The sequence below is a fragment of the Festucalex cinctus genome, chromosome 3, assembly GCF_051991245.1.
Source record: "Festucalex cinctus isolate MCC-2025b chromosome 3, RoL_Fcin_1.0, whole genome shotgun sequence".
NCBI lineage: Eukaryota > Metazoa > Chordata > Actinopteri > Syngnathiformes > Syngnathidae > Festucalex > Festucalex cinctus.
Window position 1 is genome coordinate 28,980,713 of NC_135413.1, and position 15,526 is coordinate 28,996,238.

At 38.1% G+C, this 15,526-nt stretch overlaps 2 protein-coding genes across 2 annotated transcripts; one reads left to right on the plus strand and one right to left on the minus strand.

The window, feature by feature from the left end:
• Nucleotides 1-2,540: 2,540 nt before the first annotated feature.
• On the plus strand, nucleotides 2,541-6,025 carry LOC144016777 (uncharacterized). The gene is made up of 2 exons (XM_077518097.1): nucleotides 2,541-2,682; nucleotides 5,008-6,025. Coding segments are annotated over exons 1-2 (570 nt in total). The 5' UTR covers nucleotides 2,541-2,680; the 3' UTR covers nucleotides 5,576-6,025.
• Nucleotides 6,026-6,814: 789 nt separating this feature from the next.
• Nucleotides 6,815-12,964, minus strand: parvg (parvin, gamma). Its single transcript, XM_077518084.1, has 11 exons — nucleotides 12,914-12,964; nucleotides 12,229-12,331; nucleotides 10,124-10,258; nucleotides 9,916-10,031; nucleotides 9,792-9,847; nucleotides 9,705-9,736; nucleotides 9,557-9,621; nucleotides 8,028-8,096; nucleotides 7,847-7,948; nucleotides 7,217-7,289; nucleotides 6,815-6,982 (listed from the first exon to the last, which is right to left on the minus strand). Exons 1-11 carry the CDS (start codon nucleotides 12,962-12,964, stop codon nucleotides 6,882-6,884), a joined length of 903 nt encoding a protein of 300 aa, XP_077374210.1. The 3' UTR covers nucleotides 6,815-6,881.
• Between the last annotated feature and the right edge of the window lie 2,562 nt (nucleotides 12,965-15,526).

The following is a 15,526-nucleotide window of genomic DNA, read 5'->3' on the forward strand; positions in this document are numbered from 1 at the left end:
TATTTGGATTTTTTTAACATTTTTGTTGTAAGGTTTTTTTTTCCTCATATTTTTGTTTATGTCTAGTATGTTTGTATTTTTTGCAATTTTGATGTCTTTTTGTCCAATATTTTAATTTGCTATTATTTGGAATCTTGTAATCTGTATATACAGTTAGTTTAATATATTTATTTCATTGGAATTTGTTTTTTTGTCTAAATATTTTTTTTCATGATATTTTATTTTCTATTTGGCATCTTTGTCGCAATATTTTTTTTAAATTTTTGTTGGCTAAGTTTGAATGTTTTGCAATAATTGTGCATTTTCTGTCTTTTTTTTAATTTTATTTTTTTGTAGTATTTTTGTTTTTTCAGATAATTTGGTTTTTAACTTAACTCATTCACTGCCATTGACGGAAAAACACGTCAAATGATGCATCTTTGCTGGACTGGCAGTGAATGTGTTAAGATCTTTGTATTTTTTTTTGTGCTTGTATCTTTTTTTAGGCCATTACTTTTCCTCTAGTGTGCAAGTGTACTTAATGTTGTTTCGACAAAGCCAGCCATGCTATATTTTTTAAGGAATCTACCGATAAGACCGCTCGCCACCTGACTTCCCCGTCACCTGCCGCTCCTCATGTCACCACCAGAAAGTTTGTTGGCACGCCGCTAACGAGCTCGGGCCGGCGGCGGCGGCGCCCTCATCATCCCCCGATTCTGTCAATCAGGCTGTTTCTTCCTGTGTGCCAGTAAATGCGTGCACACATGAGAGGTTCTGCTGGTCATCCATCAGCGTCCAAACGAAGACAACAAACAAGTCCCATTTCCTGCCACCGAGGAGCCCTTGGCCACATCCTGCCATGGCGAGTCTATTAAAAGTCCATTAGAGTTCATCGGCGGATCTGCTTCATCGCATTAAGTCGGGATTGATGTTGTTTGGTAAAAGTGGCCACCGGCTGAATCATTGACGCCTGCCCAACAAATAGCCAAAAAAAAAAAAAGTTTCTTGCACTTTCTAATGGAATCATGCTAAGTAACATCCACAATGTACAGCTACTAAAAAAATGCTAAATTAGGTACAGATGTCCACCCTGTCATTGCCCTTCTTGTCTGATTGCAATACATTTATGTTTAAAAAAATAATATAATAAATTAAAGTGGGAGCTTGACCAATAAGCATGCATTTCTAACATCATAACGTCATCTTAATATGATGAATATGAATGATAATGTCGACTTTTGGAGAGGTGAAATGAGGTCGTCTGAAAGGCACATTGTGGTGGCATTGACCCGGGTAAGTAGCAGATCTCGCATTACAGCCCTTTAAATGCATCCTTGATGGACTTCCGTGTGCGATTGAATCAAGCAAGACAACCCAGCACGTGCTGCAAATGGCTTTGCAAGGAAAGTGTTGCTGTCATGTCACTTTTCTTTCTCTTTCAGATGTTCAATAAAGACTATTTGATCATATTATTGTGTTCTTCTATAGATGCATGTTCCAAGAAACTATTAAAATACTAAAAATAAAAAAATAAAAATCCCTCTTATTTTTCTTTCTCCGTGATTTAAAAAATAAATATAATTTCGTTTTTTTACATTTGTTTTTCCATCTTATTTTTGGGTAGTCTTTCATTTTCATTTACTCCCTCTATTTTTGTATTATTCACCACCCAAACATCATGATTTTGTTTTATTTAATTCAATTTGTATTTTTTTTGTATCTTTTATTTACAAATATTGACACCCCCCCCCCCCCATATTTTAGTACAGGGGTCACCAAACAGAGCTACTTCTCAAGTGCTGATGGTAATGCAAAGGGCTAGCAGTTTGAAACATCCTCTGTAATATATATATATATATATATATATATATATATATATATATATATATATATATATATATATATATATATATATATATATATATATTAATAATATTATATCATATGTTATTAAGGGTATTCATTTATGTGAAAACACTGAACACATTTATGACTTTTAGCAATAATTCAGAAAAAAATATATATATAATCAATAGGCTATGCAAGACTTTATTTAAAAAAAAATCTACCAGTGTTTACGTTTTAAAGTGATTACTTCTGCAGCTTTCCTTGGAAATCACAACGACTCATCACAGGTAAGCCACTTTTGGAACAGACCCTCGTACTGACCGCTGTTTTCGTCGTTTTTCAAGATGTGTGTCTCATTTGTATATTAATATTTTTGTATTTTTCCCTAATATTTGTCTTAATTTGGGTATGGCATCGAATTTGTGTATTTTAATATTCTCATTCCCCCCATTTTGTGCTTCCCTTTTCAAATCTTTGTGTATTTGTAATTTATTTTTCTATTTCCGTTTCTTTTTTCTTTTTTTTAAATATATTTTTTTTTATTTACTTTTTCCATTTCCTTGCCATGATTGCTACTTTAAGCATGCTAGTCAATAACGATATCTGAATAAAAAGATTCAGGTAAATGTCAACGTTCGTACTTTATTCTCCAGTCAACAAACGTTACACTGTTGCATTGAATGACTGTCACAATATGGCGGCCGCTCCGATGTGTCGAACTCCGTCATGTGACTGGCGGGGGAAATTTCCCGGATGTTAATTAAGTCATCTCTGGCGAGATAAATTGCATCACTGCTGCCCCGAGTCCACAATCGTGATTTTCGTCGTTTTTCGCCGTGGGTGAGATACATGCATGTGAGTAGTGTTATATTAACAGTCTTTGTGTCCAAATAACCGATTGCCAACACAATTTTAAGGACACACGTTCGTGTAAAGTGCACGAGGGCAAGTGGCAACTAAGCTAAATATCGCAACTCGGCGAACATCAACAGTTAATGAACAACGTCAACATGTTCACAATTACAACGTCGTATATGTGTATGTGAAATGAGATTAAACAAAAGTATAACTTTGGAGTACAGATTACTTGAGCAGGTTATTTTTTTTCCACATTGCTAAATTGTTCAGTTGTTGGGTCTACTTCAATAAGTAACTCATGTACAGTAACTCGTTTTGATTACTTTTCATTGGCAACTGTAGTTCAGTTGTGTCAATAATAACAGCGCTGTCACTGCATTATTCCACTACATTGATATTGCAATTGAACAGTTTTGTGTTTCAATGATAGCCCAATTGTACCAAACTTTAAAATGTAGGCTAGTTTCTTTTTTTAAAGCGGCTCCATCCAAGTTTTGATGAAGTTTAGCAATATTTTGTGGCTTAATTGGCACACATCTGGTAGGTAACTATGTAGTTATGATCCATATTTTAATGTAAGTCTTAATGTAAGTTCTTGAAAGCTTTATAATTTACACCAAGTGACAGTTCAAATAATAATGATAATAACGTACAACGTTTATGACCTCAATTAAAATACAGAAGCATAGTAGGTGAACGCATTTCTCGAATATAAGGTTTAATGCTTAAAAAAAAATTAAAAATCTTTCTTAAACAATATTCAATTGAAAAATGCGGGGAACTTACATTTTTTTTCTGTCCTAAAAAGTTAAATACTACTGAATTGTATTTAGACAGTGGTTCTTGTGCAGACCACTAGAGGGAGCCCATGTTCACACACACAAAACAAACTCAGTCGTAATTCTCAATTTTTTTTTAATTTTTAATTTTGACAGTAAACTTCAACTGGTAGCGGTATGAAACTGCTGATGACGACCAATCATGGCTCAGTTTGCTGACCAACCCCAGAAAACAGGTGAACCATGATTGGTCGTTACCAACTTCCTCAGCACAGGTGATGTCATCATCAGTCGACAGCAACAGAAAAAACAAAAAATACTTTTTAAAGGTATTAATTGTACATGAAAAATAATGAAGTTATCGAATTAATTCTGGACAAAATATTAGGGTCCGACCGATTAATTGGCTGCCGATTATAATCGGCTGATGATTGGCTTTCAAACATCGGCCAAAACAATCGGCCAATTAAAATGTAATCAAAGAATACCCAAGTTTCCGACGTGAAAGTACCCTGAATGCACCATTTTGCTTTTGTAGCGTTAGCAACTAGCAAGTCTGTAGCGTATGTTATTCTGTTTTTTTTTTGTTTTTGTTTTTTTTTTAAATGACACCACAGTTGGAGTTAACTACAAATCTAAACACACAACGTTAAGAATTACATCCGCTGCATATTTAAATACGAAACATGCTTCGTTTTGATAACATCGCTAGCCTAGCGCTAACAGGAAGTTAGCATCGACTTCGGGATTTTTTTTTTCTCCTTCAAATACCGAATACCCGCGCACAAATCTTTTGGGAACACATACCCACAGGTGAGATAACATTACACAAAGGTACACATTCTTCCCAATGTGTGAGTTATTTGAATCGTGTTCAATCGCTGCCCCCAAGAGGCCAAAACACACAGGAACAAGTCAAGTCATCTTTATTTATATAGGGCTTTCAAACGACTGTCAGTATTTGTATTATATATTTTTTTAATAATAAATCGGCAGATTAATCGTTAATTTGTATTTTTTTCTGCCAAAAATCTGTATCGGCCTAAAAAAAAATGCATATCAGTCGGGCCCTCTTGAAAATGGTTCAATGAGACAAGTATCCCTTTAAATTCCATCCATTTCCTTAAAACCGCTCAATCCTCACAAGGTTCGCGGGGGCTGCTGGAGCCTATCCCAGCCGGCTTCAGGCAGTAGGTGGGGTACACTCTGAACTGGTTTTGCCAGCCAATCCAGGACTGCTTAAATTATCCACAGGAATCATTCACTCTCTGCTAAACAAACAAACAAAAAACTTTTCAGTTAAACTGAGTCTTGAATTGGAGCTTGAATTTTTGCTTGGAGGTCTAAGCAAAAAATTTCGTAGAGCGACCGATTGTATTTCGAAAAACTCGAATCTGGTCTAAGTCGCAAGTCTAAGCGCTACTGTATTTGTGAAGTATCATTTGCTTGTTTACCTTTACTGTCCTTGCAAGAAATATACATTGAATACATTAGATGAGACTATTTCAAGTATTTTTTTTTTTCTCGCCTCTAACCCAATAAGGATGGACTACAGAAGAGCCCGGGCAGACTTCTCCATCCTGGCCAAGACCATGAAAAAGTACATGAAGGCGCACCACCACCTTTTCCGCGTCACCCCGGGTGGAAATGTCCCGCTTGAGTTTCTCCGCCTTGAAATGAAGCTAATCAGGAGCGTCTCCCCGCTGGGCCCAACGCCCCAAACCGACCTCCTGTTGACCGGCAACGCCAAGAAGTGGTCGCGCGGCGCCGCGCAGATCCTTCGCGAGCACTACACGTCCGTGTGGAAGAAATGCGAAGCGGAGCTGAAGGGTCTGCCCAAGGTCTTTTGGAAACAAGCGCTGGCGGTGGCCGTGCGCTGGGTGAGGAAAGATCTGCGCTCAGTGAAGGCGCAAACCTTACGGGCGGCTTCGCAAAATATACAGGAGATCATGACTTCCACCGACCGACAGGAAGGAATGAAAAATGAAAAATCCAAAGGCGTCAAAGAGGAGGAACGAGCAGTCAACATAAACGAGGCCGAAGCGGAGGAGCAGCCTGTGAAAATGGGGAAAGGAAGTCCAAAGCGCATGAAGAAGAGGAACCAGTTTTGACCAGTTTCCCCTTACACGTGTTCACATATATGTGCACCTGTTGGAAGATATATTAGCTCCATTTTTTTTCGCCCCCTACAAAGTACACGTTCATAGTGTTTATCTTCCCACATATTTTTGACCACAAAAATTGTTGCTACCGCTGTTTTTACGGTGCATTATGAAACTAAAAATGATACAGGATGTCGTTCTGATTGAGTGATTGGCAACATTCATTAAAAAGCAAATGTGACGGTGCCTCAAATGGTTTTTCTTCATTAAGTTGGAAATGGAGATGCAATTAATTTGATTTAATTTAAAACTTTTGTCCATTTTGTAAAATACTTTTTGGATGAAACTGAATGCCGAGATCCCAAAAATGTTTAAAAAAAAAAAAAAAATGGACGTGTTTTTCACATAGCAGTGACGATATGCAGGCTAGGTCACAAATCTAACAGCTTACAGATGTTTACCTAAACCATAAAAGCTTTAGATCAGCCCTTGGAATCTAGACTAGCTATTTAACCACTGTCCAACTTTGTAGTTAAATAAAGAACCGAACAAAATGTCATATCTGTATAAATTGTGGTCTATTTCGAGTTGGCAAAGCAGCTTTGTGGCGCAAACAATGTGAATTGATGGTAGCTGCCGCCACCTAGTGGTGGGAGTCTGAAGTGCATGCATCTTATGCAACTATCAAGTGGCTAAATTGGGGGGGGACAGAAAAATATTCCATCACATTGCTATTCAAAACATTGTCAGTGAATACTGTGAGCTATTGTTATCTTCTTGCCACCCCCACTGACAGAACATTTTCTAAATCTTTTTGTTCAAATGACATTTTCATTTCAAAACAGAGCAAAGGAGGCGGAGGAAGAAGAATCTTTTTTTTTTTTTTGTGCAGGGAGGCTGCGTCAGAGGAAAAAAAAAACCCAATAACGTACATTAATTAGCATTGTGGCTAACAGTCGTATCTTCAAATATACAATGGAAGTTACAGCCACGTTTTTTTTTTTTTTTTGGTACGCAAATAAGAACTACTTGATTTTGAATATGAACTAAAAGTGTTTTTTCGATCTGAACCCTTGTTAATGCATTAAGAATAGTTCTAATTTGTTTGGATTTATAATTGAAGAAAGTCTAATCCACAGAAGAAGCCAGCACGTCTTTTTATTTTCTTTCTCAGCTTTAAATTGAAATGACTGCCACCTACAGGACCGGAGTGGAACGTTATCAACAAACACAACTTGAAGTGAGGAGGAAGAAAACCCGTCTTGGAGTACAACACGTTCCAGTATGTCCATTTGGATTGTAATAAATGAAATTCTCAGACATAATGGGCAGCCATCTTGTCCTCTTGCTGTGCGTGCTTGCTCAAGAGAGTGAAGAGGATCTTCAATGTGGCTGCGACGTCCTGAGCGACGACATCTGAAGAGAAAATGTTCACACTTTGGGGTTATTTGAGGTGTCTTGACAAATATGTCATACAGTTTCAATAACAAAATACAAGCTTGCTTAACTATGTAGCAGTATCTTCAAATTGCCACTAGGTGACAACTTCTTGCCCCCCTAACCATGACGTGTGTCAAAACGAGAAGAGTGAAATCGTGGCGGGGATGTTTTGACGACATGCGCGTGAAGAGTCGGGACGGCTGTTGTCACCTTGTGCTCGAACCGAGGACACGTGCAGGCCCGAGTGAGTGAGGAGGCTCAGAGCCAACGACACGTTGTGCAGCTACCGGGCAGAAAGAAAGAAACGAACGTCACACGCTGATGCAACCAAAATCCAACCCACTGGAAATCCTGCTTTCAATTCACAATTTGAGCCCCATTAAAGACGCAACGCTAGCTTGAAAGTCTAAATCCCGAAAGCCTAATTTGATAATCGTAATCCCGACTTGCGACCCTAATTTGAAACTCCAACCTTAGTGTGAAACCCTAATTTGAAACCCTAACTCAACATTGAAACTCTAAGCTTGTCTTGAAACCCTAATTTCAAAGAATCTGAATCCTTTTCATTCATTTACTACACAATAACACAATCACTATTAAATTCCCAATACTTTTTTTTTCTTTTTTTTTCTTCTTATTTTACGTCACTTTATTGCATCCGCAATAAGTTTTTGTATATTTGGGCACCAAGGAGAAGCAACCCCAAATTATTATTGTTATTGTTATTGTTATTGTGTTGTACACAACGACAACCAAGTTGATTTCAATCGTGAAATCCAACTGAGGCGGCGATTCTTTAGCGAAAGCACACTTGGACAATCCAAGTATTCAGTTTGGTACCATCTGTTCGTGGTTGGCGGGCGTCAGACTGAAGTCGCAGAGAGGAACGAAGAAACCTTCCAGTTGGCCAATCAGCAGCAGCAGAATCACGCCGTCAGAAAACTGCACGCGGAAAAAATACGAGACGACGTTACGGATCGGACCATTCGATCGCGCCATCGTCGCGATCGATGTTTTGTACCTGCTTGTCCAGATCCGACACGTGCAGGCCCAACCTGGACATGCTCCTGTTCACAAAGCCAAGCAGGCCCTACAACATGGGAAGACATTTTGGATTAGGGTTTCAAGCCACGACTATTGTTTCAAAACAGGGGTAGGGTTCGGGTTTCAGATTAGGGTCTTGTGGTAGTGTTAGGGCTTCAAATGAAGGTTTCAAGACATGATTGTAGTTTCAAGACTTGGTTAGGGTTTCAAATTAGGGTTTCAAGACTCAGGTAGATTTCCAAATTTGCGTTTCAAGGTAGGGTTCGGGTTTCGGATTAGGGTCTTGTGGTAGTGTTACGGTTTCAAATGAGGGTTTCATGACATGGTTGTAGTTTCAAGACTTGGTTAGGGTTTCAAATTAGGGTTTCAAGACTCAGGTAGGTTTCCAAATTTGGGTTTCAAGGTAGGGTTCGGGTTTCAGATTAGGGTGTTGTGGTTGTTTTACGGTTTCAAATGAGGGTTTCAAGACACGGTTATAGTTTCAAGACTGAGTTAGAGTTTCAAATTAGGGTTTCAAGACTGGGGTAGGTTTCCAAATTTGGGTTTCAAGGTAGGGTTTGGGTTTCAGATGAGGGTCTCATGGTAGTGTTCAGGTTCCGAATGAGGGTTTCAAGACATGGTTATAGATTCAAGACTGGGTTAGGCGTTTCAAATTAGGGTTTTAAGACTGGAAGGTTTCAGGTTTCAGATTAGGGTCTCGTGGTAGTGTTAGGGTTCCAAATGAGGGTTTCAAGACACGGTTGTAGATTCAAGACTGGGTTAGTGTTTCAAATTAGGGGTTCAAGACAGGATTAGGTTTTTCAAATTAGTGTTTCAAGTCATGTTTAGTGTTTCAAATTAGGGTGTCAAATTAGGGTTGGAGTGGTTATTGTTTCAAGATGGATTTCGGGTTCCAAATTCAGGTTTCAAGCTAAGATTAGGGTTTCATATTAAGATTTCAAGGTAGTCTTATGGTTTCAAGACATGTTGGTGTTTAAAATTAGGGTTTCAAACCAGGCTGAGTGTTTTCAATTTAGGGCTTCAAGGGTATGGTTAGAGATTTAAATGAGGGTTTCAAGCCAGGGTCAGCGTTTTAAAGTGACTGCATTCATGCATTTTGGCGACAGGGACTCCCCACACTTCGCTTTTAATCCATTTGATTCAAGTTTGGGCTGATCCTGAAAACCAGTTGCGGAACCCGACACGCTTGCGACACAGTTCCTTTTTTTTTTTTTTTAAATGTATGTATTTATTTATTTAATTATTATTATTTTTTTAATTGCAACACAGTTCCATCACATTTATCCACGTCACTCAGTATGTGTCGTGCACGACAAACTTTATGCCCTAAAAGACACACAAAAAACAACAACAAAAAAACATAAGGCAAGCGAACAAGCTGAAAGGCTTATAAAGTCCAACAAGAATGCCGATTAATTTCCTTCCCATCACGTTCGTCCCTGTGGAGCTTTCTGCAAATTGGCGCCTGTTTGGCCCCCTTTCGTCCTCGTCGTTCCGTTTCCATACCTGCTTCACCGCTGCGACCTTGCGAGCCTCCAGCGTCAGCAGCTGCTCCACGCGATCACCGGCCCCTGCGCGGTCAAACACAAAAACAAATCCTAAATCATACCAATAGAAAAGCATTTCAGCAAATTGATTTGTATGAAATACTCACCATCGTTGCTGCTGCGGCTCTCCGAATTGGTGCTGAAAAAATAAACACGAATCAATGAAATGTTGTCATCACAACTTTTCACCTCACCTCTCTCCTGTCAGGACTTCGGTTTGAACGTCCGATCGGATTCCCCTCTCGCTCACCTGCACGGATGCCCGTCGTGAGCTTGAACACTCGACCCCGGACGCTTTTTTTTTTTTTGGCCACTTACTTCCACGAGCGCAACTTGAACCTTCACGTCGGAGGGCAACTCCAGCTCGGGCTGGAAATGTCTCGCCATGGCAACCAGCAGGTGGAGAGTCGCCAGGAGGTCTTTCTTGTGGATTACTGAAAGGAAAGCAGTTGAATGGGACGCCATTAGGGGAAATTGAGCTTTTTCCTCATGGATTGGATTGTGAATGTTTTGCAGGATGACTCACAGCTGACGTCCCACTTGTCGTCCGGCTGCTCCAGTCTCTTGTCCAACTCCCCCATGACGGCTTCCAGCTTGCGGAGCTGAGCCCAGCTGGTCGGCGCGATCTCCTCCAAGGGCAAGCGCACGCCGGCCAGGCTGGCTGCATGGGAAGTTACAAAGGACGGACGGAATCAAAAGTATTCAACCTCTTTCACTTCACCACCTTTTTGTCATTTTCCAGCCTCACTCCGAATTCATTTCACCCCCTCAAAATCCTGCAACAATAACTTTTATGTTTTGCGTCCGAATGTATCAACAATAATAATATTTTCTGTACCATCCATACTCTTTTTTTTTTTTTTTTTTTTAATTGATTACAATGCTGTATAGAAATACAGTAAAGCTACTGATCTATTTAATTTGAATCACTACTGCCACCCGAGGTGGAGAAATGAAACTGCATTTTCCCTTTTTTAACTCATTCAGTACCATTGACAGCTATACACGTCAAAGTAGGGCTGTGCAATTAATCGAAATTCAATTATAATTTCAATTATTACACTCCACAATTACAAAATCAGCATAATCAGAAACTAAAAAGACTATTGTGTTGTTTAAATTTATACATTTGCACCTTTTTTAAATTTTAAAATAACTAATTTGATTTTTTTTCATCCAAAAGGAACTTACATAAATATAGTGTTTCAAATAATTTTATTTGTCTTAATATTTTTTTTATTTGTTTTTTATGTTTAAAAAGTTTCTTGTTTTGTACCCAAAAAAAATAAATAAATAAATATTGCCCTACTGCACAGTGCATATGCTGCACTCCAACTTTCACATTTGTTGCCAACATAAATAAATATATATTATTATAAATCATGTTTGGTCAAAAACTTAATTAAAGTGTTTCTATTTTTTTTTTTTTTATTTGGTCCTAATGTTTTTGAACGCTTAAACATTTTCTTGTTTTGTGCCAAAACATAAATAACCGTTTGAATAATCATGATTTCAACTTTTGCCAAAATAATCATGAATATTATTTTTCCCATAATCGAGCAGCCCAACGTCAAAGATCCATTTTTACTGGGCTGGCAGTGAATGAGTTCATGTATTTCTATTTTTGTATTTATTTATTTATTTATTTTAAACTGCATTTTCCCTTCTTCGCGTACACAACGTTGGAGGACCAAAAACTGCCAAAATTCAAAATAAATCAATGACTAAATAAATAAATAAATAAATAAATAAAAGTGAATATACTGCAATTGGCTGGCAACCAGTCCAGGGTGTGCCCCGCCTACTGCCCAAAAAAAGCCAGCTGAGATAGGCTCCAGCACCCCCCACCGCGAACCTGGTAAGGAATAAGCTGTCAAGAAAATGGATGGATGGATGGAAAGTGGAAATAAAAACAGATATAAATAAGATTTGAAAATTATATATATAAAAAAATATATATACATATATACAATTGTCATTAATATATTCAAGATATTTTTTTATATCCATTTTTATTATTTTCACTTTTAGTCATTTATTTATTTAGACATTTATTTATTTTGAATTTTGGCAGTTTTGGTCCTCCTTACACGACACGCAGATGACGTCACATCCACAGCATGAGGGCACTGCCACCTGTGGCTGAAAACTGAAACTGCATTTTCCAATTATTTTTTTTTTAACTCATTTTTCACTCACTCACACACAAACATGGTCTCCCGGGCGAGGAAGCAAACCCACGCCGCCTGCATCGAAGGCAAGCGACGGCACCACTCCGCCACCCGGTGGCCGAATGCGTTTTCCTTTCTTCACGCACAAAATGTGTACATGACGTCACATCTATAGTGGGAAATTTGAACCCGAATCTTGTCTGAAAACTAATACTCAGGAGCTTGCAGGAGTTCCCATTATGAACAGCTAAAGTATTGCTCTACTAATTAAAAAAAATCATCTGTAAATGGACAAATTAAAAGACTATCGTAAAGATATTTTGGGGGTCAAATTGGTGTAGATGTAAATGAAACAAATAGCTTAAAAGAATGTTATTTTTTAGTTTTTTTTTTTTTTTTTTTTTTTAACTGTCGTGCGTGTGTGTGTACTAAACAGAAAGAAGCGATGTCGCGATCTGACCGAGGAGATGATGAAGAACCAGGCCGTCGTACAGATCGTCGTCCAGACTCTGAACCACGATGTGCTCTGCTTTCAGAGTGCTATTGATCCAATCCAGCAGTGCCTGGCCAAACACACACACACGCACACGCACACACACGCGCTTTCATCTCTCTGCATTGTGCTCTCGATGCCTTTGATAGTCCTAATTAATTTCCTGCGATAACACCAAATCCCGACCTCGATGGAAAAGGAGCAAAAGAAGTCGTCTATATTCAGTCTGACAACGAACGGAGAAGCTTATTTATTCATTGCCACTTGCAAGGAGACACTTTCTTGGAGGGGCGGGGCTGTCATCCAGGAGAACCTGTCAAGCTGCCCACCACCACCACCACCACCAGTCAACACCCCCACTATGTGATCTGCCTCCCATAATTACCTTCATTAAAAATTCACCCAACCTTCCACCTCACTGCCTGCGAATGATTCATGCACACGTACGGCACATGCGGCCTGTCAAATGCACTTCTTGGCCGGCTTGCAAAAAAGCTTCTTGGAGCGCTCCGATCATTTACTGGCAGCGGGCGGCCACCGGGGGACTGCAGAATCACAATTTTGATTATGGCCAAGCATGTAGAAACACACAAAGAGTTTGTTGCCGGTCGTATGAGTCACTCGTGTGTTAAAAATGTTAAGACTCTCGTACCTCCTTGAGCTTCTCCAGTTTGGGGTCTTTCAGAGACGTCGGCTGGATCATCTTGGTCCTCTCAACTGTTTGCACATGTGCAAACACAACATGCAGATATTAACAAACATAAATAATAATTGTACTGTATATCACTTAATGCATAGATAATAGAGTTCATAAGGAATAGCATCATAGCAGCCTATATATTAAATACAGTTTTGTTTTGTTATTTATTTTCTTTTGGTGGGGGGGGGGGTTCTTTTCTTTGTTTTGGGTGTTTCCATGGAAAATGTAGATTGTAGGTTTATCAGCATTTTTTTTTGTAGACTTTGGGAAATTGGGGGTGTTATATTCTATATTTAAAGTGTATTTTTGTGTGTGTGGCCCCCCCAACACTGACGAAAACTTATGCCCCCCTCCATCATTTTAACTTGTAACCTGTAACTCATTAACTCATTCACTCCCAGCCATTTTGATTGAAGCAAAAAAAAATAAATAAATAAATAAATAAATAAAAATAAAAAACCTGAAACCTATCCAAAGAAAGATGAGTCTCTTCTTTCATTAGGAAAAAAGGTATATTTGTATCTGTTTCCGTTTTGCAGCAATTAGCATTAGAGTCTATACTCTAATGCTAATTTCTAATTTCTAAATTTCTAAATTCCTAAATTTCTAAATCTAAATGCTAAGTTTCATCATTATTCACAAATCTTTTGAAAATACTGGCAAAAAGAGCTTGTTGCAACATGGCCCTGGCTGAGCTCTTATACTCTACTGCCACCTGCTGGGTGTTTTTTGTAATAATTATCATTGCTTTAAGTGACCTCTTCAGGTCAGAAGCTGCATCAAAGCCTTTTGTATGCTTTAGAATTAAAAAACATATTTAGACGTTTTTGGGAGTACAGGACAAAGTATTAAAAACGTATTTATACGTTTTTGGGATGGAATGAGTTAAACTGAGTTAAGTTACACCGCTCATCTTGCCAGTGGCACCAGCAGGCGAGGTCTGCACGGTGGGTGGTGCTTGGAGGGGGGGGGCGTTCGCGCTCAGCCAGAGGTCTCCTGGCCTCCTCTGGGGGCTCGTCTGAAAGGTCAGTGGATAGCAGGCCGCTCTGACTGAAGCCCACCTGGGGTAGCGATGCACTTAAACTGCTTATGTGGCACAAGACGGAGATTTCAGGCCTTTTTTTTTTTCAGACAAACTTGAACGCATGGCTAACACCCGACTTTGAGAAACTTCAACCCCAGTTGAAAACACAAATTTGAAATCCTAAAACGAGTTTGAAACCCGAACACCAGATTAACACATTCATTGCCAGACCAGCAAAAAAAAATGCATCATTTGACGTCTTTTTCCGTCAATGGCAGTGAATGAGTTAAACATGGTAAAAATCAATGAAGCAATTATAAATTGTTGATATAAGGTACAGCAGGGGTGTCCAAACTTTTTCCTCTGAGGGCCACATACAGAAAAATAGAAAGCTGCAATGGCCACTTTGATTTTTTTTTTAGTTATTTATTAACACATTAATTGCCAGACCAGAAAAAAAAATGCATCATTTGACGACTTTTTCCGTCAATGGCAGTGAATGAGTTAAAACCCTACTTTGAAACTCTAAACCGAGTATAAAATGTTACTTTTAACCCCTAAACTTGGTTTAAAACCCTAACTTGAAACTTTAACCCGAGTTAAAACATTCATTTAAAACACTAAACTAAGTTTGAAACCCTACTCTTATCGGCTAATTCCACTTTTAAACCCTAACACTAGTTTAAAACCTTAATTTTGAACACTAACTCGTGTGTAAACCTAATTTGAACACCCCAACTGTACCAAACCTTATTTTGAGAAACTAGCAGAGTTTAAAGCCTACTTTCAAACGAAATCCTAATTTAAAACCCTAACGTTAATTTTTGAAAACCTTATTTTTAAACCTCAACCCAAATTTGAAAACCAATTTTTAAACTCCAACAAATGCTTAGAACCCCAATTTGACACTCTAATCAAAGTTTGAAACTTTGCAACATTTTGAAAAAAAACAAAAAAAACAAAAAAAGTAAAACTAATACTAAAACTAATAAAAAAAATTACAAAAACAAAGCATTTTTGAAAAAAATAGGGGTCAGTCAATTAAAACTTTTTATTGTAATTAATCACTTCAACAGTTCACTTACAATTAATGTCTAGTTGTATAGCTGATCTAAATGTATAATCAAATGTACGATGAAATATTTTTCATACGCTTGTTAACATAAAAGTGTGAAGATCTTAAACTAAGAATTATGGCTGCATCTTATTAGTCATTGATACAGCAATTGAATCATTCCGAAAATTGAGTTAAAATTAAAAAGATGTACTGTACTGTAAAAAAAACGAGTATGATGTTGATTTGTGTTGAAGTCATTTTTTCTGCCACTAGATGGCATAATTGCATTTGTAAGACATTGGTGACAGCTCAGTCCATTTTTCTTTTCATATTACAGGGACACTTCACTTATTTAGCCCATTATAGCAATAAAAAAAATTAATATTTTGTCTGTAATTAATTTGATACTTTCATTATTTTTCACGTACAATTGGTGCCTTTAAAAACACATTTTGCAACTTGCTGTCGACTGAAAATGACATCA